This window comes from Phoenix dactylifera, unplaced genomic scaffold, assembly GCF_009389715.1.
Source record: "Phoenix dactylifera cultivar Barhee BC4 unplaced genomic scaffold, palm_55x_up_171113_PBpolish2nd_filt_p 000144F, whole genome shotgun sequence".
Classification (NCBI taxonomy): Eukaryota; Viridiplantae; Streptophyta; class Magnoliopsida; order Arecales; family Arecaceae; genus Phoenix; species Phoenix dactylifera.
The window spans coordinates 520,454-546,574 of record NW_024067699.1 but is presented as its reverse complement, the minus strand read 5'-3'; the positions used below and the strand labels follow the sequence as shown (position 1 = coordinate 546,574).

The 26,121-nt window shown below is 47.4% G+C and overlaps 1 protein-coding gene across 3 annotated transcripts; it reads left to right on the top strand.

Annotated features, from left to right (window-relative positions):
* Window positions 1–1,811: 1,811 nt before the first annotated feature.
* LOC103714801 lies at window positions 1,812–24,610 on the top strand. Of its 3 annotated transcripts, none has more exons than XR_605274.3 (8): window positions 1,812–2,392; window positions 2,493–2,676; window positions 3,444–3,661; window positions 3,763–3,949; window positions 4,031–4,116; window positions 4,428–4,519; window positions 23,761–23,889; window positions 23,993–24,252. XR_605274.3 is itself a non-coding variant. In XM_008802217.3 (7 exons), the coding sequence occupies exons 2-7, from the start codon at window positions 2,587–2,589 to the stop codon at window positions 24,247–24,249; spliced, it is 930 nt and encodes a 309-aa protein (XP_008800439.2). In that variant the 5' UTR covers window positions 1,812–2,392; window positions 2,493–2,586; the 3' UTR covers window positions 24,250–24,610. The 3 variants fall into 3 exon arrangements, 1 of the variants encoding a protein (XP_008800439.2); XR_005507324.1 differs by lacking the exon at window positions 23,993–24,252 and adding an exon at window positions 4,614–4,814 and having other exon boundaries at window positions 23,761–23,864; XM_008802217.3 differs by lacking the exon at window positions 23,761–23,889 and having other exon boundaries at window positions 23,993–24,610.
* The last annotated feature ends 1,511 nt before the right edge of the window (window positions 24,611–26,121 follow it).

Genomic DNA, 26,121 nt, shown 5'->3' with positions numbered 1-26,121 from the left:
GTCCTCTCCCATATCTACGATTCTTTTGGAATGATTTATCATTCGCTTAAGGGAATGATGTACCATTCGCTTTAGGGAATGGTATGGAACTAGTGGGACGAGATTGGTGATTTTTCAGTAAAAGCTCATTATTTTGCTCAGCCACTAGAAGACAAGATATAAGTTCAGAATAGTTTGTGAACTTTCTCTCTCAATATTGCTGCTGCAGGAACACATTCGAAGCATGAAAAGTAGTAAATGTCTTCTCTAACATATCCTCATCGGTGACTTTCTCACCACATAATTTCAAAAGTGAGCTGATTTTAAAAAGTGCAGAATTATATTCACTAACACTCTTAAAATCTTACAACCTCAGGTGCATCTAATCATATCGAGCTTTTGGGAGGATTACGCACTTCTGGTGCTCATATCTCTCCTTTAAATTATTCCACAAAATGAGAGGATCTTTTACCGTTAGATACTCAGTTTTCAATTCCTCATGAAGATGGTGCCGAAAAAAAATCATTGCTTTAGCACGGTCCTGCAGGGACGCTTGATTTTCTTCCTTTATAGTATTTCCAAGGTTCATTGCATCAAGATGGATCTCAACATCAAGGATCCAAGGCAAGTAATTCTTGCCAGAAATATCAAGAGCAATGAATTCAAGTTTGGTAACATCCGACATTCTTTACAAACAAGAATCATAGGATTAGGAATTTGTATCATACAAATTACAAGTGAACAATTTGACCATTCTATGTCAATCATAAAAAACATAAATTAGATATTGAGAATACTAATTTGAAAAAGAAACTTACAGATTGGAGAATGGCACAGAAAATATTTTTCTTGTAGAAAGAACACTTACGTACTTCCATAATTGGTAGAGCCTTCGTGCTGATAATGTGTTGTAAAATAAAAGGTAAAGAGATTGGAGACAAGAAAATAAATAAGTCACAGAAATTGCAGAAAATTAGTTCTTCAAGAACTAATAATATTTCTCATTCCTTTTTATGTCTTTCTTTCTCTTTTCACTTCTGTACATTTCATCCTTCTCAAGGTACCCTTTTATAGGCCTAGGATTATAATAAGGAGATATAATAGTCATAATCACAAGATAATTAAAGGACAAGAGAAGGTGAAAAGGTGGATGAATGTAGACATCCCCAAGGAATAAGGGGTACATTTAGGAGTTACAAAAGATAGAAAACCCAAGAGGTGGAGAGAAACTCAATAGGTGAATGTTAAGTGGTCATCCACCCAAATACGGTGGATTCATAACAATCAAGATAAAAAGAGAAGGGACTATTTCTTTCAGTCAATAGAGATTAAAATAGGATTGCGCCTTGATTTCCTCGTATCTCTAGTGTATCTCATCTCACTTTTTCCCCCATTAATCTTACACCTTCATTAATTCCATATTCAATGCATAGAATCCATGTTGTTCCAAAGCCAACAAATGACATAATGCGTTTAAGTTACCAGAACAATATCCTTATTAAACGCATTCATGGCTCTCGAAAAAGACCAGTAACCTCTCAACTTCTTTCTTTGTTCTACTGCTCTTTGTAAAACCCTAAAGCCCAGGGTAGACGTAGAACCATGCGATCCATGATTCATTCATTGCCCAGAGAGCACCTCCCCGAGTCCATGATTCAGTTGCCATTTGTCCCGAGTCAACCCAACTCAGTCCAACTTCCCCGAGTCCGGTCCGAGTCACCTCGCTCCAAACCAATGGTATCCCGATGTCCCGACCCCGCGGCGAAGCGAGCTCTCGCACGCAGACAAAAAAAAACCTCCCCTTTTTCTTTTCCCGTCTCGGCCACCACCCCCTGCTCTTCTCCCTCTCTCTCTCTCTCTCTCTCATCCGGGGGCGGGGAAAGGGAGGAAAGAATCCAAAAGGAGATTTCAGTGACAGCCGGGGTTGTCAAAGAGGACAAAGTAAGAACTAGAAGCGTTGCATTAGCACGAGAAGTCCCTTCCAAGTGTCATCCCTTCTCCCTGTCCCTTCCCCCCTCCCCTGCATTCAATTCCCTTCCTCTTTTTCCATCTCTGTCAGCATCTTCTTCCGCTTTGCTTTCTGGTGTTATAACAACGGGTAGTTCCTGAGGGAAGAGAGAGAAGAGAGAGGGGGTGGGGTGGGGTGGGGGATCGGGCATTGATGGAGCGAAGTCATATCCTTCCAAATTTGGTTCCTTGTGGATGTTCTCCACGGAGTCATCTTGATGAGTCATAATTTAAGGCCAATCTGCCGGTGAGTCAGTATTTTACGCCCTCTAAGCTCTGCTTTCCTTTCCCTTCCCAAGAACAAGAGAGAGAGAGAGAGAGAGAGAGAGAGCGCGGCCGTCTCCAACCCGATCTCTTCTTCCCGTTCTCCTCTTCTTCCTCGTCCTCTTCGTCTTCTCCAGCTCTGGTATATATTCTACCGTTCCTCTTCTTCCTCCTCCTCCTCTGTTCTTCGTTTCTTTTATACTTTTCTTTTGCGTTTTGGTGAAAAGATTTGATTTTTATAGGTGGTACTAGTTGAAAAGTTTATGTTAGAAAGGAAGGAGGGACAGCGACAGTAATAGAATACTATTAAAAAGAAAAAGCAGGGAAGGCATCGAGATGGCTTCAACCTCGCGACAGGGAGACTCCAACCTCCTGTCCTTCATCAACTCCACGACGCCGTCCGTGCTGACTCACAACCTCCCTAAGGTCCTCTCTCTGCTCTCAAAGTCGCCCTTCCCCCCCCCCTTTCTTTCTTCTTTTTCTGGTGTGTTTTGTTATTTTACTCATGTTCGTTTATCGATCTCAATGCTGATCACTCATGGCTTTGAAGACCATCCTCTTCTACTACTTTTTCTACTCTAGCTTCGTAGATCCAACATTGAAAAGATTAATTTTTTACGAAGTGTTCTATTTTCCCTTTGTACTCCTAACTTTTCTCATTGGTGCATCCATGCTTTGATTATTTTTTATTAATGGAATATGCGTTTTGGGATGGATATGGACGCCAGATGATTGATGGGCGGAATTTTGGATCATTTTTTAGGAATTTTGTTTAGTTGGGGATCCTTTGGAGTTTGTTGGGATCCCATACAAATTCAAATTTTCCTTCTATGGAGACCCACCTAGTTAGGGTCCTCAAGATTTTTTTATTTTTATTTTTTGTCACCATTGATGGAAACTAGATACATGAACAGATGTGTACATGTGGATATCTGTCAATTTAGGCAACATAGTTATTTTCTCTTCTGTTATCTATTAGATTTTCCTTTTGAGATTAGACTTTCCTACTTTAAGAAAGCCACTTTCCTTTATTATCTAGATTTTGAATTCCTACATGTACTTATATTTATTTCCTTTTCCGGCAATTCTGTATTTCTGTTCAAAGCCTATTGCTTTCCTTACAGGCTGATACATATTTTCTTTATATGTTTGGAAAATAATCCTCATAAGAAATATATATGCTGTTAATGCAGTGGTCCTTCCAAGATTGGGATAACCTCTGGCTCCCTGCAGGGAGGGATACTGTGGAATTTTTCAACCTCAGAGACCTTTGGAACCAGTACACTGAGTGGAGTGCCTATGGTGCCGGCGTTGAGGTCCTCCTCCCCGGTGGAGACAAAGTGGACCAGTTCTTTGTGCCGTCCCTATCGGCGATCCAGATATACACCAGCAAGTCCCACGCTGCATCGAGGTCCTTCATCGAGTCCTAACAATTGAATGCTGATGTTCTGCATTGCTTCCATGTAATCAGATCCCTAACCAAGCTTTGGTTGCATGTTCTGCTGGAAATAGGAATGGTTTAAGCAACTGCTGGAGCAATGGGACTGCCTATAAGAAGCTGGTCAATCCGCGGCGTTCTGCTGCGGATACAAGCTCCGACGTCGAAGGTACCCGACAAGCTCAAGACAAATGGGGATACCTTTACTTCCAGTTCATTGAGAATGCCTCCCCTTATGGGAGGTCGCCTCTCTTAGAAAAGGTACATTCTGTGCTCCTGTTCTTTGGCGGATGATTTTCTCTTTGTTTCTGTGTTCAGCTTTCTGATTGTCCGGTTTGTTAGGTCCAGGAATTGGCCAATATCTATCCGGGCCTCATGTCTTTCAAGAGCGCGGAGCTTTCACCTGCTAGCTGGATGTCGGTCGCCTGGTAGGCTTATGTTCTGCATTGCTCCTATGTTTTCTGATTTGAAACAATCATGTTATCTTGTATTATTATTCTGTTCATTGGAAATCCATGAGTGGGATTGACATATGAAAATAGCACCCAGATTGGATTTGGTTAAGTTACTCCGTAGCCTACGATGATTTGTTCGAACTTTCAGAAGAATTGTTTATTTTGCGGAAATACTAAGCATTCTGTTTATTTGTTTCTCTGTTCTTCTCTTCTATAGGGAAGTAGATTTGAACATTTCAAGTTTATTCTAATTTCTACTCTCATTGTTTTCTATTATCAATTAGGTATCCTATTTATCAAATCCCCCGCAGGCAAAATGTGAAGGACCTGTCTGCGTGCTTCCTGACCTTTCATAGTCTCACCTTACCATATCAAGGTATGCAGCTGTGTTTCATGGAATCTCATAGATGCATCGATCTCCTCATGACCTTGTTAATTCTTTTTTCATAACTCTAAATATGTTTTGCCAGCCTTTCTTGACTCAGAATTTCTCAGAGTCAAATATAATACAAAATGAAGAATTTCTCAGACTCTAGTTTGGAGCCATAGCTTGATAGGAGAATGTCGCTTGCTTACATTATCCAGCTTTCCAACTCCTATTGCTGTTTTCCTCTTCAAGATTTCTTTCTGAAATCCGCTCATTGATCATCTTGGGCTTCTTATATACTCAGGTCTGACTGCTTGAAGTACATTTATCTCAGTTAGACTTCACTGTATCTCTTGCTTAGATCTTTTCCTCTTCAAGAATTCTTTGTGAAATTTATTTAGTGGTCATTGTAGGCATCTTATCCAGCCAGATCAGTTGAGGATGGAACATGACCCAATCGTAATCCTTGTTGTTGAGTGGTCAGTTCTGGGACCAAAAAATATTTGAACTTAATTAACTTGCAGCAAGTGATTAGAGCTTAAATCTTGTTGCTATGCTATTTCTCATCATATGGATACGCAACATCATCAAAAACAGATTTTTTTTCCAGAGGAAACAAGATGCTTAGATGGGTTACTTGGATCTAGGTCCTGTTTTATTTTGTTTCCAAATTAACTTTTTTTACAAAATACATGGTTTTGGTCGGAGTACATGGATCCTATGATACATAGGAAAGAAAATGAGACCTATAAATGCATTAACACTACATATTTCTTACTTACTATATATAATTGCATTTACATGTTAGCAAAAAAATTTTCTTTTCACTATTTTTATGGATATATATGCAGCTCGGTGTGATCATTATTATAATATTATCTGAATGCTAACTACCAGTTTGGTATGACATCAAGTAAACATGTTAAAGATGCACTAAATTGTTTTTTTTTTAATTTCTGCAGATTTCATATTTTTAGTGATTCTTTCTACTTTTTTTGTTGTAAAGATATCTCTTTTTTTTCTGTTTTTCTTGTCGTAACGATCAAAATTGAAACCAAAAACTGAGATGTCAAACTACTTTAGAACCAAGAATTAGGCTTTTCTATATAGCGCTGAACCTCTAAAAAATCATAATTTGGTTGCTCATATTAGATTATGTGCTTGAAACCATTTCCTTGCCTGTCTTTTCCTCTTCTTGTTGTTATCAATCACATGTTTCTTTGTCATAAAATACTAAGTGGGTACACCATCAAAAAACAAAGAACAAAAAAATAACACTAAGTGGGCCTTATTTTTTGGAATTATAAGACCATTATATGGTGATATGTTGTAATTTGATTAACCATATTTTTGGTTAATGATTTTGAACCGATAATTAAGTCCAAATGATAGGAGTAAAACTCATGCTTTTATTGGTGATGTTCTTGACTTATCAAGCATGTAATATTTAAGTCATGAACATAAGGAGCTAAACATTTTGGCTTATTCTAGCTGGTATAATACACATATTATACTGGACACGAATTGAAGCAAAACCTCTCATTACTTATTCTTAGAGGGGTACATGCTTAGGAAAATAGTGCTTTGTACAACGTGGTACTAAGCTTAAAAGTGATTGTGCAGCCTTTTTTCCTTGTTGGTGCTTATTGATGATTAGCTCATGCTTTGTGTTAGCATGGTAGGTACCATGGTGCATATGTACCTTAACAACCAGTGATTGCCATGGACCCATATCGTGGCCTATGATAGTAAAAGCAAGACGCATTACTTTACCCTTGACAATATATGGGCGAAGGTATGACTTCCACATATAACTAGGATTTTTTGGCAAGGAGTGAAGTACCATTATTCACCTATTCGGCTATAAGGGATTGAACTGGTAAAGTGCATATAGTGGTCAACCCTTATGCTAGATTTCCAAGTATATCAAATTATCCTCCATATCAACGTAGAACAACACTTGACAAAATGTGTGTCAGTAATGTGCAATGCCCTATTGATTCATACCATACTAGTAGGGTTCTAGTCTAGGCACCAACATCGATGCTGTAAAATTGTTTTCTAATATATCTTATAGCATGATCTTCTAGTCTTTTAAATATCTAGACTCTATTCAACTTTATGGTTTTGCATGTAAAGATGCTCTAGACCTATTTTCGAAAAGGAATAAAGAATTATAGAATAATTTATCTTATTCTCAATAGGTATAACTACTTTCCAATTAAAATGGGATAGTCCTCTTTTGCCTAAAGCTTTCTTATCCCCACTCAATGATTGCATGGTACCATAGTAAAAATAGTGGTATGCTTGCTTTTGTTTAAGAGGAAAAAGAAGCCCTTGATTTTGAAGTTACTTTTTTCCTAATGTATGGGTATTCTAGCCATTTCAAAATTAAAGTTGGTAATCAGGTCGGGTCGGATCAAATATAGGTCAGGTTGGATACACGATAGTTCAAAAATCTATCAACCCAAATCAAACTTATTTATTAAATAGGTTAAAAATCCAGAGCTAAACTTGACCATTTTATTAAGGAGGTGATCTAACCCAATCTACAATGGGTTGAAACAAGTTAAATGGATCAAATGGTGAAGCATTGCCACCCCTATTCAAAATATAAAGTGGAATTAAAGAATCAGGATGCCCTGTTTAACCTATGGAACCACATATCCCTGATTTTATAGCCTTTGGCCAACTTGTCGAGGATCTATGTGCAACTCTTTAATAATGTATCCCTAGTATAATTCTTTTATCTCAAACTCCATTTCCAAACTATGCCTTTGAGATTAATATGGTTTCAAATACCAAAACTTGTCATTTTCTTTTAATTGCAACTTGTAATGTTGGTCACGTACTCATTATCCTAGGTTACATGGTAGGTCCCTATATTGCCTAAAGCGACCTTGGCCAAAAATATTGCACCAACTCTTAGAGGTTGAAAGCCAAGTTGGCATCCAGTCAGCATAAAAAGCTCGAAATTGGCAACAAAAGTTCTAACTCCTTCCGGGGAGTCTTCTTGAATAAAAGTTTTGCTCCATGTTGAAGATCTCGGTTCCTCATATCGTGGGAGCCATCGTCATCTGCCATCGGAACCACAACGGCAGGCTTTATCCAATCCCACCTAATAACCAATTCTGTTTCCTCTTCTTATCAAAACAAACTCTGTAACCTATTTAAATAGAATACTGTGAACGAGAACGGTGTAACGGGAAAATATTATAATCCACTGACTGAAACGTTTTCGACTCTGTTCTTCTTCCCATTCTGTTCTTCTCCTTATTATCTTATATGGTATCAGAGCTTTATTGGCAAACGTCTTGATGTCGATCACCGGGCAATCTCCTTCCGCATCCTCTACTGAAACTGTCGCTTACCCACCCTTCACAGCAATCCCTCATATGCTTACAGTGAAGCTTACCCGAGATAATTTTCTCCTTTGGAAGGCTCAAATGGTTCCATACTTCCGGGGACAAGATGTGTTCGGTTTCCTCGATGGATCGATCGAGGCACCATCCCCTTGGCTACTTTCGTCTTCACATGATGAGGCAGAGAGTTCTCAGATTCCCAATCCTGCCTTTTATCAATGGGTCAAACAGGATCAACTTATCCTGAGCACCCTTATGTCCTCTCTTTCAGAAGGTATTCTTGCCCAAATCATTGGCTATACCACCTCCCATGAAGTCTGGCAAGCCTTGGAGAGGAGTTTTGCTTCACATTCTCGCACACGAGTTGTGCAGTTGCGCACCCGGTTGGCAAGCTTGAAGAAAGGTAATCTCTCTATCACTGATTACTTCCTCAACCTGAAGAAAATCTCCGATGAACTTGCTTCGGCCGGTCACTCGTTAAGCACTGATGACCTTCAAAGCTATTTACTTGCTGGTCTTGGATCGGACTACGATCCGTTTGTTACATCTGTTACAACTCGGCTTGATCCACCATCCCTTGAGGAGCTCTATTGTCATCTTCTCACTCATGAATCCCGCCTCATACACCAAAATCAGCCCTCTTCTCTTGCTGATGTTATTGAACCATCTGCACACGTTGCTACTCGGCATTCCTCCTCTCTGTTTCGTGGCTCTGGCAACGGAAGTCGTCGTGGCAACAATCATTTCTATCGCTCTCGAGGGCGTGGCAACAACCGTGGAAATGGTGGTCATTTTCCTGCGTCCCAGTATGCCTCTGCAGGACACAGTCATTCCTCTCGTCCTGTCTGCCAAATTTGCAATAAACTCGGTCACAGTGCGTTACAATGCTATCGTCGTTTTGACCCTTCACTGCAGGGTGTTTCTTCTTCTCCTCCCAATGTGCAGAACTCGGCCCATGCGATGGTTGCAGCATCTAACAGTTCTTCTTCCCCTGATTGGCATCCGGATACAGGTGCCACACATCATTTTACTGCGGACATGAACAACCTCACTATCCGTAATGATGAGTATTCTGGGGATGATCAGATTCAGGTCGGCAATGGTGCAGGTTTGCATCTCTCTCGTATTGGTTCTTCTACTCTTTCCACATCCCGTACCTCCTTCCTTCTTGATAAAATCCTTTTAGTTCCTGATATTCAGAAGAATCTACTGTCCGTTCAACAGTTTGCTAAGGACAATAATGTTTCTTTTGAATTTCATGCTTCTTATTTCCTGATTAAGGATTGCTTGGGGAACATCCTGCATCGCGGTCCTCTGCGTAATGGTCTGTACTGCTTCTCCTCCTCATCAAGCTTCCCAACAAAATGGGCGTTCGCTGGTGTTCGTGTTTCCTTCCATGATTGGCATCGCCGACTTGGTCATGCTGCCTACCCCACTGTTCGTCGGATTCTCTCCCGAGTTCCCCGCCTGGTGTCTTCAAATACTGCTCCTCGTGTTTGTAGTGAGTGTCAGATGGCTAAGAGCCATTGTTTACCTTTTAAAAAATCAGTGCATAAATCTTTGGAACCTTTGGATCTCATCTTCAGTGATGTCTGGGGACCTTCTTCTGTCCTCTCTACAACTGGCTCTCGCTATTATGTTAGTTTTGTTGATGATTGCACCAAATATATCTGGCTTTTTCCTATTAAACTGCGGTCTGTTGTTGAGAATATTTTTTACCGTTTTCAATCACTTGTTGAGCGACAGTTCACTCGGAAAATTAAGGCTATCCAAACTGATTGGGGAGGTGAATACCGACGCTTACATCGCTATTTTGCTTCTTGTGGTATCCAACATCGCCTAGCTTGCCCTCATTCTCATCATCAAATGGGATCTGTCGAGCGGCGTCATCGCCAGATCGTTGAGATGGGCCTCTCTCTCTTAGCTAGGGCCTCTCTTCCATTGCATTACTGGGAAGATGCTTTCATTACTGGGAAGATCCTTGGGTTTGTTGCCTCTACCGCGGATGCTTCCTTGTTCATTCTTCGCCGCACTACTGGGCTGCTCTGTGTTTTAATCTACGTTGATGATATTCTCATCACTGGTTCCAATCCTGACATGGTCTCCTCTCTTCTTTCTTCTCTACGGACCGAGTTTGCAGTTAAGGATCTTGGGGACCTCGGGTTCTTTCTTGGTGTTGAGGTCCTCCGTACTACCTCTGGTCTCTTTCTTTCTCAGCGTCAGTACATTGCTGACCTTCTTCGTCGAAGCCGCATGGACCTGGCTAAGCCTTGCTTGACACCAATGGCCTCCAGTTGTTCTCTCTCGGCCTATGATGGCACTCCCTTTGATGATCCGCTCCTATATCGCAGCATTGTTGGGGGACTCCAGTATCTCTCCATTACTCGGCCTGATATTGCTTTCTCTGTCCATTCCGTTTGCAAATATATGCATCGCCCATTGCAATCTCATTGGCAAGCTGTCAAACGGATCCTTCGGTACTTGAAGTCCTCCATCTCCTTTGGCCTCCTTATTTCACCGTGTTCATCACTTCAGTTGCACGCCTTCACCGATGCTGATTGGGCTGGTGATAAGGATGATCGTCGCTCTATCAGTGCATATTGCATCTATCTTGGCACTAATCTCATTTCTTGGAGTTGTAAGAAGCAAGCTACTGTTGCCCGCAGCTCTACTGAAGCAGAGTATAAAGCTCTGGCCAATGGTTCTGCTGAACTTCAATGGCTTGGCTACTTGCTCCATGAGTTGGGACTCACCAAGCTACCAGTTCCGACGATCTGGTGCGATAATATTGGAGCCACCTACCTATCCTCCAATCCCGTTTGTCATGCTCGCACCAAGCACATTGAGTTGGATTTTCATTTTGTTCGAGAGAAAGTTGCTCAACGCCAACTTCTCGTGCGGTTCCTCTCCAGCCGCGATCAGCTTGCCGATGCTCTGACTAAGCCTCTCTCCACGGTTCGTTTCCAATGTCTGCGCTCCAAACTCAACGTCCGCCCTCTCCCGTTGAGTTTGCGGGGGCGTGTTGAAGATCTCGGTTCCTCATATCGTGGGAGCCATCGTCATCTGCCATCGGAACCACAACGGCAGGCTTTATCCAATCCCACCTAATAACCAATTCTGTTTCCTCTTCTTATCAAAACAAACTCTGTAACCTATTTAAATAGAATACTGTGAACGAGAACGGTGTAACGGGAAAATATTATAATCCACTGACTGAAACGTTTTCGACTCTGTTCTTCTTCCCATTCTGTTCTTCTCCTTATTATCTTATACTTATACTCCACATAAATCTCTTTTTGATGGGAAGAGGTCTAGATAATGGTGATATTTTTTTTGTTTTCCTTTTAGTTAATAAACCCTTTGTTTTTTGCATAACTAGTTCTACATAAGAATCATTTGATAGATTTCAAATCAGACCTTAAGAGCAACCTAAGACTTTCCAACAATGATTAAGGACATATTCCATCTCAAAGTTACTATATTGAACCGGAGATAGACTGGGTCTTGGGACACCTTTGAGGCCGTGGATCTCTCCAAACTGTTTGTGCTAGTCCATATCATTACCGTCCTAGCCCCAGATCAGAAATTCAAAGCAAGCCCCAATACCAAAGATTAAGCCCTTGCTTTCCTAAATGAGATGTTCTCTTTATTGGTAATGAAGAGACTTCATTATGTGAAGAAGTTTTATGAGGAAAGCTTCCTTTCTGAATTCAATAGAAAGGAGATCAAGGTATTGCGATTAATTAACACTTAAACTTTCCTTGGTGAGAAAAATATAATGAAGTACAATAAAAGAAAGTGTTACGGGGGAACTAAGCCGCCATGCTCCACGTGACCGGCACGCGCGCCCATGAAGACTACGGCTGTCCTTTGATCCAGCAATCCGACCCCGAGTCGGATATCTTCGGCTTCGCGGCCCGACCTCGAGTCGGCTGCCCTTCGATCCAGCAGTCCGGCCCCGAGTCGGACATCTTCGGCTTCGCGGCCCGACCCCGAGTCGGCTGCCCCTTAATCTAGCAATCCGACCCCAAGTCGGATATCCTCAGCACCGCAGCCCGACCCCGGGTCGGCTGCCCCCTGATCCAGCACTCCGACCCCGAGTCGGAGATCTCTTGATAACGACAGGCTGCTTCCCAGAGGCACGCCGAGGCCTCCTGCTCCACTACTCCCTGCAACGGCTGTATCCGATGCTGTTCCACGATCTCCTGTATCAGCCGTACAAAGCGGAACTCCACTACGCCCTGTCATGGCCGTACCCAGCGCTGCTCCACGACGCCCTGTAACGGCCATGTCAGTGGCCACTCCGCCGCGCCCACGATGACAAACCCCCCTCAGAGACCCCCCAGCCAGGTATATATGCGGCTGGGGGGAGAAGGGGGGGTAAGCAATATCTTCCAGAGCACTCTCTTGCTTGCGATTATTATCTCTCCTTCTCCTCCAATCTCCTCTGACTTGATCGTCGGAGGGCCCCCACTACCCCAGTGGTGGTGCGAGGCTTGCTCGCAGGTTTCCCGGTGGAAGGTGGAGCGTAACCAACACTAACCAAGACAACTCAGACGGAACCCCGTTCACACCGCTGTGTCAATCGTTCTCGGTTTGGACCACCAGCAACAGTTGGCGCTAGAGGAAGGGACTGATCTCAGAGCGATCGTAATGGCACGGCGAGGTGGTCGTGGAGCTTCCAATGCCTCCGGTCACGGGGCCTCTCGCGCCTCCGGCCGGGAGGCCGCTGCGTCTCCAACACATTCTCAGCAACACTCCACCATTCCACCCCCCATTCAGATGGTCGAAGCCGCTCAGTTCGACCAGTTAGCCCAGCAGGTTCGCACCCTCGCGGAGGTAGTGCAGAACCTGCAGGGTGTGATGTCTCGAGCGCCACAGCGGGCCCAGGAGCCGCTGCCCCCGAGCGCTCACCTGTCTTCCTCAACCCGCGCTCCTTCCTCTCTCATGGGGAGGAGCGCCGGCGCGAGGAAGGTTCTCGAGCACGGTCCATTCTGCCAGGACCTTCTCATCGAAGCTGCGCGGGGTACGAGAGGCGGACCCGGGCGCGTTCTCCGACCCCCCAGTCCTCGAGGGGCCCGCACTCCAGTCGGTCCCCCTCGCGCCGCTCCTTGTCTCCCACCCACCGGTCGCGCTCCCTGGACCGGCGGGTGAACGATCTCCACAGACAACTCCAGGTCCTGAAGGGCCACTCCAAAGATCTCTTCGCCGACTTGGAGATCTCCTCCCAACCGGCGCTTGCCTCGAGGATCCTGCGGACCCCAAATCCGCCGGGATTCAAAATGCCGGCGATCGAGCCCTATGACGGGGCGGCGGACCCGCGGGATCACGTGGAGAGTTTCAGGACTCTTATGCTCCTCCATGGAGCATCAGATCCCCTCCTCTGCAAGGCCTTCCCGGCGACCCTCCGTGGCCCAGCCAGGGCGTGGTTCGCCGGCCTGGAGGCTGACTCTATCCAGTCCTTTGACCAGTTCATTCGCCTCTTCATCAGCCATTTCGCCGTCAGTAGCCGGCGGCGATTGGTTTCCGACTCCCTCTTTGATGTCCGGCAAAACGAGGGAGAAAGCCTGCGGGATTACCTTACCCGCTTCAACAAGGCTACATTGGAGGTCCGGAACCTGAGCCAGGAGGTGGCTCTCTCAGCCCTGAAGCGTGGCTTCCGGAAGGGCAGACTCACCTTCTCCCTGGACAAACGCCTGCCGCGGAGCTTCCCGGAGCTGTTGTCTCGGGCGAACCAGTATGCAGACGCCGAGGAGGCAGCCGCCCACCGGAACAAGGAGGCCGCCGAGGCCCCTCTAAAGCTCGGGAAGAAAAGGCGAAAAGAGGCACCCCAGAGGAGGAGCCCGACGCCTCAACATCGGCGCAGAAGCCCGTCACCGGCGAGGAACCACGGCGCCCCACGCCCTCGTTCTCCGCACCGACGCTTCAACCGGTACACCCCACTCCTGGCCCCCCGGGCCCAGATCCTTATGGAGGTCAAGGGGCGGGAGAACCTCCCGGTCCCGAGGCAGATGAAGAAAATCCCTGGGAGGAGGCCCTCTCGAGCGTACTGTGAGTACCACCGAGACCACGGCCACGACACCGAAGACTGCTTCCAGCTTCGGGACGAGATCGAGGCTCTCATCCGCCGAGGGCGTCTCGGTCGATATGTAAACGACCGACGTCCCCCCGCAGACCCGCGCCCGGCCGACCCGGCCCCTCAGGAGCCTCGGGAGCAGAATCGACCCGTCGCGGGCGTGATCCACACCATCACTGGGGGCTGCTCTCGGCCTGTGAGGAATGCAGGGGGCTCGGTGGAAGCATCAGGGGTGGCCGTCGCGAAGAGGCAGCGGGTCGGAAATATAATCACTTTTTGTGATGAGGATGTAAAGGGGGTTCAGACCCCCCATGATGATGCCATGGTGATCTCCCTCACTATGGCGAACTATGATGTAAGGCGTGTTCTTGTAGATAGTGGAAGCTCAGCTGATATTTTGTTTTACGAGGCCTTCCAAAAGATGAGCTTGTCCCGACAAGTGTTACACAAAACATCCACCCCGCTCATAGGATTCACTGGAGACGCTATCTCGGCCGAAGGTGTCGTTGAGCTGCCTGTGACTGCGGGCGTTGCACCCGCAGAAGCCACGGTGCGGCTCGGGTTCTTGGTCGTCCGTGTTCCCTCGGCCTACAACGCTATCCTCGGACGACCCGGACTGAACGCCCTTCGCGCGGTAGTCTCTACATACCATTTGCTAATGCGGTTCCCCACGGCGGCCGGGATTGGAGAGGTCCGAGGTGACCAACCGACCGCACGGCAATGTTTTCTAGCAACTCTCAAAGGGAAGAAGCCCGTGGAGGCCCTAAGCGTCGAGTCCCTTGACGCCAGAGACGAGGTGGCTTTGCGGCACGGGGAGCCGGCCGAGGGTGTGATCGAAGTTCCCCTTGAGGAGGGTCGCCCGGACCGTACGGTCCGGGTCGGTGCCAACCTCGACTCGGAAGCTCGACTCAGGTTAGTGGAATTCCTCCGAGCCAATGCTGATGTATTTGCCTGGTCGGCGGCCGATGTACCTGGGATCGACCCGGAGGTCATTTCTCACGCCCTCAACGTCGACCCAACCCACCGACCAGTAAAGCAGAAGAAGAGACACTGTGCCCCGGATCGGATCCGAGTGGTCGACCAGGAGGTAGACAAGCTCTTGGAGGCAGGATTCATAAGGGAGGTCAGCTACCCCGAATGGCTGGCAAATGTCGTACTTGTCCGGAAGGCGAGCGGGAAGTGGAGGATGTGCGTCGACTACACCGACCTGAACAAGGCGTGCCCCAAGGATAGCTTTCCGCTTCCACGGATAGACCAACTGGTCGACGCGACTTCCGGATATCAGCTGCTGTCTTTCATGGACGCCTTCTCCGGCTACAACCAAATAATGATGGCTCCACAGGACGAGGAGAAAACTGCCTTTATAACAGACCGGGGGCTGTACTGTTACAAAGTAATGCCCTTTGGTCTGAAGAATGCTGGCGCCACTTACCAGCGCCTCGTCAACAAAATCTTCAAAGGGCAAATCGGCCGGAACATGGAGGTGTACGTGGACGATATGCTGGTGAAGAGCCGCCATGCCGACCAGCACATCGTGGATCTGGAGGAGACTTTTGCCACCCTGCGGAAGTTTCGCATGAAGCTGAACCCAGCGAAGTGCGCCTTTGGCGCTTCGGCCGGGAGGTTCCTCGGTTTCATTGTCAACCAGCGGGGGATCGAAGCCAACCCTGACAAAATCAAGGCCATCCAAGATATGTCCCCTCCGACCAAAGTGAAGGAGGTTCAGGAGCTCGCTGGAAGGGTCGCCGCGCTCGGACGATTTGTGGCAAAATCGGCCGAACGCTGCCAACCGTTCTTCAAGGTGTTGAAGCGCCCGAAAGACTTCCTTTGGACGGCCGAATGTCAAGTGGCATTCGACCAACTCAAGGAGTACTTGGCGTCTCCTCCCCTGCTGTCCAAGCCGCAAGAGGGGGAGATGCTCTACCTCTATCTGGCGGTCTCCCCAACCGCAGTCAGCGCAGTACTGGTTCGGGAAGAGGCAAAGCTCCAGAAGCCTGTGTACTACATCAGCCGGGTCCTACGGGATGCCGAGACGCGGTATACGAAGGCGGAAAAGATCGCCTTCGCGCTGCTCACCGCGGCCAGGAGGCTTCGCCCCTATTTCCAGGCTCATCCCGTCACCCTCTTGACCGATCAACCACTGCGGCAGATCCTCAGCAATCCTGAGAATGCAGGACGGCTGGTGAAGTGGGCAGTAGAACTTGGTGAGTTCGACATCCGCTACCAGCCCCGACCCGCCATCAAGGCCCAGGTGCTCGCGGACTTCCTCGCTGAGTGCACTGTGCAGGAGGCGGAACCTAGGCCGCCGGAAACACCCAGCCTCGACCTCCCAATCTGGACGCTTCACATTGATGGGTCGTCGAATCCCGAAGGTGGAGGGGCCGGGCTGGTCCTTACCAGTCCCGATGGAGTGATAGCTGAGTATGCCTTGAGGTTCGGATTTCCAGTGACCAACAACGAGGCGGAATACGAGGCCCTAGTCACAGGACTCAAACTCACCAAGGAGCTCGGCATCCGGCGTTTGAAGGTCTTCACCGACTCCCAGCTGGTGGTCGGGCAGGTCCGAGGGGAGTTCGAGGCTCGGAGCCCGACCATGCAGAGCTATGTCTGGAAGGTGCAAGCACTCATTCCCGACCTCGGCAGTGTTGACATTCAGCAGGTCCCAAGAAGCGAAAATGCCAGGGCCGACAGGCTGTCCCGCTTGGTGGGCGCAGACGCACACAACTTGTCGAGGGCGATCTACCTGGAGACCCTGGATGCCCCGAGCATCGGCGAGGCCGGAGCGGTGATGGCGATTGATCCGGAGCCATCTTGGATGGACCCGCTCGTCGCCTACCTCGCCGAAGGAATACTCCCAGAGGACGAAGATCAAGCTCGGCGACTCGTCATGAAGTCCGCCCACTACGTACTCTATGAAGGGAGGCTGTATCGGACCTCGTTCACCGCCCCCCTCTTAAGGTGCCTCCGCCCCTCGGAAGCGGCCTACGCCCTCAGCGAAGTCCACGAAGGCATCTGCGGATCGCACCTGGGGGCTAGGTCCTTGGCGCATAAGATCATGAGGCAAGGCTATTATTGGCCTACCTTGTTGGAGGACTCAAAGGATCATGTGCGGAAATGTGACGCCTGCCAGCGCCACGCCAACGTCCAGAGAGTCCCTTCTGTCCCCTTGGCGCCAATCACTGCACCCTGGCCCTTCGCCCAGTGGGGAATGGATATCCTCGGACCATTCTCCGTCGCTTCAGCTCAGCGGAAATTTTTGATTGTTGCAATCGACTACTTCACCAAGTGGGTGGAGGCAGAGCCGCTGGCCACTATCACGGAGGTGCAAGTCCGGAAGTTCGTGAAGAAGAACATCATTGTCCGATTTGGGGTACCTCGGGTCCTCATCTCGGATAATGGGCGACAGTTCGACAACAAGCATTTTCGTGACTTCTGCGAGGAGTTCGGGATCGAGCATCGGTTCACATCTGTGTCGCATCCCCAAACCAACGGCGAGGCCGAGGTCACGAATCGGACAATCCTCCAAGGAATCAAAGCGCGAATCGGTCGGACGGGGCAAGCTTGGGTCGAAGAACTCGAGAATGTCCTTTGGGCGTATCGGACCACGCATCGGACCCCTACCGGGGAGACGCCTTTCAGCCTAACCTATGGCACGGAAGCCGTTGTCCCCGTGGAGCTCGGACTCCCCTCACCTCGGGTGGCCGCGCACCGACCCGAGGCCAATTCGGAACAACTCCGAGGGAACCTGGATCTCTTGGAAGAAGCGAGGGAAATGGCGCAGGTTCGGATGGCGATGTATCAGCGGAGGGTGGCCCGATATTACAACTCCAAGGTCCGACCGAAGCTTTTCAGAATCGGAGATCTGGTGCTAAGGCGAGCTAAAGCATCTCGACCTGCGGAAGGTGGGAAGCTGGCGCCAAATTGGGAAGGCCCATATAAGGTTCGCTGGGTAAACCGACCTGGCTCCTACCAGTTGGAGGCCCTAGATGGTCGAGAAATTCTAAGGAGCTGGAATTCCGCTAACCTGCGGATGTATTACCAGTAGAACGACGATGCCAGAAAGACAGTTCAAAAATGTATAACGCTTTGCATTTCAATAATTTCTGGTTACAACGGCGTGCTCGTGTGATTACAAGGAATTCCCAGGGGGGAATTAGGGTGTAAAGAAAGTAAAGAAGAGGTGGAGACTCCGAGGAGCTGAAGATCTGGGATCCCGAAACCTCCATCTGAAGCGGTTGCAATCCCGTCGGAAGTGGGTGCTTCCAACCGGAGGCGCCATCGGCGTCTCACGAAAGAGACGAAGAGCCGGCGCGGATGAAGAAGAAGTGGACGAAGGAGAAGTCCACACTGCCTCCAACCGGAGGCGCCATCCACGCCCCACGAAGAGGATGAGGAGCCGCCGCCGACGAAGCTCCCGCTGCCTCCAGAGAAACGCCACCTCCAAGGGATATTCCGGTCCTCCCCAGTGTTAGGGGAGAGAAGGAATACGAGGGGGAAGAGCATATGGAGGCGCGGTCCCGGATCAGGCGCCTGGTGCAGAGCTCAATCGGGAGGCTGAACTTCAAGGAGGGGAGATGTGATCCCGGATGAAACGCCTAGAGCGGAGTTCCGCCGGGGAGACCCTCCTTGCTGATCCCAGATGAAACGGCTAGTTGGCTGAAGTCGCGAGGGGCGCGCCTCCCGTTCCTTCGGCAGGAGTCTCTCAGCCATGCGCCAGAGAGAAGGTCCACGATCCATGGCAACTTGAACAGCTCCGGCTTGGCAGGCTCCATCGCACCTGCACCTATATTTATAGCCAAACTGCGGCCCCCCGGTCGTTCCGATACGGGTGGCTCCAATAAATGCGGGCGCATTGAATCCGGAGCCGATCCGGCTCTCAAGGCGTATCTTCCCGCGATTTCCTAAGCGTCATTCTCCTTAATCACATTTTTTGTGCAGGACACTCCGGGTGCCCTGTACCCCTAGGTCCACGTATCTCCGCCCGCGCCCAGGCCGCATCCGCCTCGAAGAACGCGCGCATCGCGGCCGCTTAACTGACACTCCTCGCAAGCAGCAACTGGCGATCCGATTTCCCAGGTAACGCATCAATTAGCGTTTAATGCCCTTCTGGTGTTCCCCAGGCAACGCTTGGAGAAGAGGAGAAACACGATCGCAGCTGGCCACGGAGAAACCCCGTCGGGCTGCAAGCGACAGGCGCATGGCCAACGAGCGGAATTTTCCGAGGCACGGCCCTCGGATGCCAGGCTAACCCGATGATCATCCCGGGAGCAGACTAGCCTGAAGCCCCGACCGGTCGCCTCGGCTTGCGCCAGCCTTGGCCGACCAACGAGCGGAATCTCCCGAGGCTCGGCCCTCGGATGCCAGGCTAACCCGATGATCATCCCGGGAGCAGACTAGCCTGAAGCCCCGACCGGTCGCCTCGGCTTGCGCCAGCCTTGGCCGACCAACGAGCGGAATCTCCCGAGGCTCGGCCCTCGGATGCCAGGCTAACCCGATGACCATCCCGGGAGCAGACTAGCCTGAAGCCCCGACCGGTCGCCTCGGCTTGCGCCAGCCTTGGCCGACCAACGAGCGGAATCTCCCGAGGCTCGGCCCTCGGATGCCAGGCTAACCCGATGACCATCCCGGGAGCAGACTAGCCTGAAGCCCCGACCGGTCGCCTCGGCTTGCGCCAGCCTTGGCCGACCAACGAGCGGAATCTCCCGAGGCTCGGTCCTCGGATGCCAGGCTAACCCGATGACCATCCCGGGACCAGACTAGCCTGAAGCCCCGACCGGTCGCCTCGGCTTGCGCCAGCTTTGGCCGACCAACGAGCGGAATTTTCTGAGGCCTAACCCTCGGATGCCTGGCTTAGTACCGGAAGAATTTCCTGAGGCCTAACCCTCGGATGCCTGGCTTAGCGCCGGAAGAATTTCCTGAGGCCTAACCCTCGGATGCCTGGCTTAGCACCGGAAGAATTTCCTGAGGCCTAACCCTCGGATGCCTGGCTTAGCGCCGGAAGAATTTCCTGAGGCCTAACCCTCGGATGCCTGGCTTAGCGCCGGAAGAATTTCCTGAGGCCTAACCCTCGGATGCCTGGCTTAGCGCCGGAAGAATTTTCTGAGGCCTAACCCTCGGATGCCTGGCTTAGTGCCGGAAGAATTTTCTGAGGCCTAACTCTCGGATGCCTGGCTTAGTGCCGGAAGAATTTCCTGAGGCCTAACCCTCGGATGCCTGGCTTAGCGCCGGAAGAATTTTCTGAGGCCTAACCCTCGGATGCCTGGCTTAGCGCCGGAAGAATTTCCTGAGGCCTAACCCTCGGATGCCTGGCTTAGGGCCGGAAGAACTTCGAGAGTCAGGAGTCGGCAAGACGCCGCCAAGAGTTAAAAAGAAAAAAAGAGGAAGACGGACGGGGGAGGGCCCCCGGTTAAATAGGCGGAAAGGCGGGTGATGCCTCGATGACGCCAGAGGACGCCTGGCCGCCGAAGGGTCGCTCGCGCCCCAAAGGCAAATCGACACCATTAAGGAAGGATGTCCGCCGAAATCCTCAGACTGCCAGGTCAGCAACAACCGCCATACGCCATAAAGAAGGCAGGGAGCTCGAAGCGTGCGCGCCTCTCCGAGGGATGGCGGCAATCTCGAAGCATCACTCCCTTCACCCGTTCCCCTTCTGGTTCCAGGCTCGGAAGTGGGGGGCTACTGTTACGGGGGAACTAAGCCGCCATGCTCCACGTGACCGGCACGCGCGCCCATGAAGACTACGGCTGTCCTTTGATCCAGCAATCCGACCCCGAGTCGGATATCTTCGGCTTCGCGGCCTGACCTCGAGTCGGCTGCCCTTCGATCCAGCAGTCCGGCCCCGAGTCGGACATCTTCGGCTTCGCGGCCCGACCCCGAGTCGGCTGCCCCTTAATCTAGCAATCCGACCCCAAGTCGGATATCCTCAGCACCGCAGCCCGACCCCGGGTCGGCTGCCCCCTGATCCAGCACTCCGACCCCGAGTCGGAGATCTCTTGATAACGACAGGCTGCTTCCCAGAGGCACGCCGAGGCCTCCTGCTCCACTACTCCCTGCAACGGCTGTATCCGATGCTGTTCCACGATCTCCTGTATCAGCCGTACAAAGCGGAACTCCACTACGCCCTGTCATGGCCGTACCCAGCGCTGCTCCACGACGCCCTGTAACAGCCATGTCAGTGGCCACTCCGCCGCGCCCACGATGACAAACCCCCCTCAGAGACCCCCCAGCCAGGTATATATGCGGCTGGGGGGAGAAGGGGGGGGTAAGCAATATCTTCCAGAGCACTCTCTTGCTTGCGATTATTATCTCTCCTTCTCCTCCAATCTCCTCTGACTTGATCGTCGGAGGGCCCCCACTACCCCAGTGGTGGTGCGAGGCTTGCTCGCAGGTTTCCCGGTGGAAGGTGGAGCGTAACCAACACTAACCAAGACAACTCAGACGGAACCCCGTTCACACCGCTGTGTCAATCGTTCTCGGTTTGGACCACCAGCAACAGAAAGCATGTGGAACTCAACCTGTTGTTATCTCTACTTGATCCCTTACTATTTTAATGCACAAGGATTTTGCAAGAATTTTAATGATAATTTGTTTCATCCATCCTATAGATAGGAACAACCATTTTACTTAGGCTAAAATCCTTCTCCCTGTTTTTTTTTTTTTTTTGGGGGGGGGGGGGGGTGTTGTTGCTAATTGTTTAAACATTCCAAGTGAATGACTCTGTTGTTGGATTAAAACTATCAACCAATTTGATAGGTCAGTGGATTCTTGGAGTTGGCCTTTAATGTGAGTTGGTTTTTTATTCTGGGTTAAACATCTTACTGTATGCTTACTAAGGGTCTAGGAATCTTGTTGCATTCCTATTGCATATAAAACTACTATCCTCCCTAATGTTGTTGGATAGTTGTAACTCAATAATAGTCTCCCTCTTCAATTAGCTAGTTTCCATATACTTATCCACTAAAAATCTCTCTATTATGTTTTTTTTACTCGAACATTATCAATATTTATGGAAGCCACATCCTAAATGCAAGATTAATTTGCATTGGCAACTCTGCAGAGTGTTAGTGTTCAGATATGACAAAATATATAGACAAAGAGCAGGCCTGCCATCTCTAATGTCCTCTGATTCCTTGCTTTTGGATTCTTGCAACCCACAATTGTGAATTAGATAATTGCTTCAACGAGTGGGACCATGATCCAGATAATCCATAAAACATGGTAGAACTTAATTGCTTCGTAGTTCATTAAAATGATGACATGAGGACCCAATGAAAAGAAGAGGTCGGAGAAAGGTAATATGCCAAGATGGGAAGAATTACGATTATAATATTGGATGTAAAAGGTGGAATAAAATATTCTTTTTGTAAGTTAGGCTTTTATGAAGGTTTAAGGTCTCCAATTAGTACCTTACCAATATAATATGGACAGTATGACATGGTACTGCACTGGCATGCGAGAATTGCAAATTTTGCAGCACAAAGATTCCACACTCATATCATTAACCTACCTTGTATAAGATAATTGTGTAGTGCACTCTTTTTTACATCTATTTTATATTTACCAGTTAACACACTTTCCAAGTATTAAGTCAATGAGTAAGTTAAAAAAAATTCTTGTTAGAGTTTATAGTTCATGGTTATGGATGGAAGAATTATGAGCAGGGATTAGCATTTGCTAGACTGCATTGAAGGACGATGGATAGCTACATGTTGCATTACATGCATGGTTTTATGGACAAGATGGTGAGATTCTTGTGAAACTGAATACTCCAAAAATTAATGACCAAAAAGAATTCCACCATTAATGTGCATTTTTAGTATGGAGACCATATCTCTGTCATTCATGGTATGTGTGCATAAGCAGTAAGAACCAGAAACATTATGGTCTTTGGATCCATATGTTGGATAGCTTCATACGACTAAATGAGTGCTACTTAATGTATGGAATAATACTATTCAGTACTAAAAGATATTTCTCTGTTGCATATGATAATTGTGGTGTATGGTGGTTGAGTCTCAGACCGATGTCCCTTTTCTTTTTCTTCTTCTTTTCGATAAAAGACTGATGCAGTTCAATGTCCAATCTGAGTTTGCTTCAATAGGCATATAAATGCTTCTCGAAGGAAGCTTTATGATTAAGTTTAGCATCATCCTGTATATGTTTGAGATTTATAGTTTAGAATAACAATTCAATTTGTTATGAGTATTAAACATATCCATTTTCTGAGCTGACTTGCCTAAATGATAATTTATTCTTGATATCAAGACCTCTGATCAGTTAATCTGTAGGGATTTTTTCTTTCTTTTATGTATTCTTATCTGTCATAGTCTACCTATTTGATTTTCTTTTTTCATTTTACTATATGCATTTGAAAGCTTAGCAGAAGATATAGTTGACAAAATTTAACTCATAACCTTTATCATCTGACAATAAAATTATGAAGCTTATACTAAAGTGGTATCTAGTGGTAAACAACATGATATAGCACCGTGTGGTTCTTAATAAATACAATATATATTAATATGGAAACTTTGCTTTCTATACTCAGAAAGATCTAGAAAATTCTCTCCAAACATAGCGACTGTTCCCAACCTCAGTGCCCTCACATGTGACAGGTTGGGTTTTAGTTGTATATTCTCTTTATCATGTCATGACTATCAGCTATGCATTAACCAATTCTAAGATAACTCCAACCAAGTATTTTTCTGATTCAGTAACTATCTTTTTCTTATGTTTATATTTTTTTTTTCCTGGAGGCATAGTTATGTTTACACTATCATATTGCTGTTTCTAATGACAAGCCTTGCCAATAGTTGTTCAGTCTGTGCGTCAGGCAGGTTTGGATCCAAATCCAACATTCAGTTGGACATTTGTATCTTAGGAATTTATCCACTTTCGGTCAGCTGTGTTATGAGAACTGAATGCAACATGTATATTGGAAGGTTATCCTTTCTTTCTATGGTTCTCATCTTATATATACTTGTGTTCAACATCTTACCAAGCTTCATTTTCTTACTTGACCATTTTCCTGTGATGCTCTTGCAGATCATATGCAGAGGAGCACCGTAAAAAGTTTGTCTCACACTGGAGCTTGGAGGAATGGAAGTATATCTGAGGAGAAGAGCAACCGCATCTCTCTTCACCCTTTCGGCCTCACCACCTCCAGAGCACGGGGAAACCTTTGGGTAAATCCTGAAAGTGGAGATAATGAAAAAATTGCCTCCCTCCACGAGGCTGCAAACTGCTGGCTGAGTCAGCTTAAAGTTCACCACGATGACTTCAACTTCTTCGTGACTCACTGAACCCCCCACTGTGCATGATACGAACCATTCTAGTTTTCTGAGAACCTCCTGACCGGCCCCATGCCATGACATTGCTGTGCCGGCATTCAGATTACTCAATGAACGTTGAGAAAGCTGAATCCGGTCGATTTTGTAGATGTTAGTGAAGAAGAAGGCTTTATTGGATCATTGAAAGATTGATTTTGGAGTACAGAACAGAAAGATCTTAGGCCTCGCTTTTCTCTTTAACTTTTTGTCTTCAGAAGGTGGTGGTTCTAAATAGGTGGGTACTTGGGTAGTTTTCACTTTCCTTATGGAACAGAAAGAAAACTGTTTATTGTACAGAACTCTTATATATGACATCTTGGGTTGGTATATTCAATGGAAAGCTCTTGCCCATTTCTCAAATCTATAGCAATATGGATGCGCTCTTGTCTTCTCATGCTGCGAAGCCACATTCATGTTGATGACTGCAGGTTGGATGTTATTACTTGGTTGTCTGCCCCCTTGTTGGCACCTATCTTCTTGTGGTTCTACAAATCCTCCTGGCTCAAAGGATGTTGGGGAGCTGGAGAGAGATTGAACAGCTTGTGCAGGGTAATGTCATCTGAAGAAGTATCTTGAAACATTGTAACATCATTCTCCAATTCAATGAATTTTCTTGAATTGCTCAGTTGTCTTGCCTAATGTTCTGTGTATTATTCTTGGCACAAACTGGTCAAGAACTTTATAATTAGTTAACATGGATCCTGCAATTTATTCGTGAATCGATCATGACTAAATTCTAAGTCGTGAATCTATATCTCTTGCTGAATTTTCTCGAACACCGTGCTTGTGACTTTGTCTCTAAGAGCCTGTCTGGATGTCCTGCAACTGCACAGCACAGGTAGGAAGGTCTGAAGACAAGAAGCAAGAGGGAGAAGGGGGAGGCTACTGTTCAGGATCCCATTGTTCATCTAAAAGGTGATATTTGGAATCGAAAATGGGATCGGGGGATCCAATATGTTGACTTCCCCTTCATCCATTCTACAATTCCTCTCCTCACAAGGATATGATATGGGGAATCCAAATGTCATATGACTGGCCAAAGTGATGGAAGATTAGCTATTTTATGATAGAGTAGCCCAGGTATCTCCAACTGATAAGTTGCTGGCTGGCCATGCTGGATGGCTGTTTACTGTAGAAACTGGCCATGACAGTGCAGTATATGAGTCAGATTATGCTTGGTTTCTATCGAATCTTGCTGGCCTATCAACTTCCACACCTTCTCAGATTTACCTCTACTAGCGTGGCAAGTGCCATGTGAATAAAAGCATGTTTTTAAAAGAGTTATGCTTCCTGAAATCTATAGATATAAATGTTTTTATCTCCCAAGAGTTATCAAGGTCGTTGCATGATCCTGGCTGTTGGCTAATATAGCCATGGCTAATGATCAGTGAAGTCGCTATTACGTAAACCATCTTCGCTCCATTTATCGTTCTCTTTTTCTGCCTTTGTCCCCAAATATCCATGATCTCTTAGATCTTGGTGAAAGCTATATTTGAATACAGGCCTTAGGTACAACCAGCAGAACACCTTCAATGAAATAAATTCTCATATTGATTAAATATAAGATTTTCTAAGTTATAATACTAATGACGATGATGATGGTAATGATGATCATGATGATAAAGATACCACGATACGGTAATGGACAACAACAACATCGTCTTCGTTGTCGCACATTTATCAAGATGGAAGACGGAGTGGTTTAGTCTACTTATTTAGCTAAGGAAAGAGGAATTGGAATCCTCTCGAGTCTGCCATTTGGAATCCAAATCCAAGAGAGATGACGGGACTCTCTCCTCTCCCTCCTTCATCCTTCGCAGGAATGGATTCACCTTCTAATGACTC

Excerpts from the sequence above, each read along its gene's own strand:
- LOC103714801 (XM_008802217.3), top strand. The coding sequence starts at position 2,587 with ATGGCTTCAACCTCGCGACAGGGAGACTCCAACCTCCTGTCCTTCATC. Across the intron at positions 3,950-4,030 it reads GGTCGCCTCTCTTAGAAAAG|GTCCAGGAATTGGCCAATAT; the intron begins GTACATTCTGTG and ends CCGGTTTGTTAG. Across the intron at positions 4,117-4,427 it reads AGCTGGATGTCGGTCGCCTG|GTATCCTATTTATCAAATCC; the intron begins GTAGGCTTATGT and ends ATTATCAATTAG.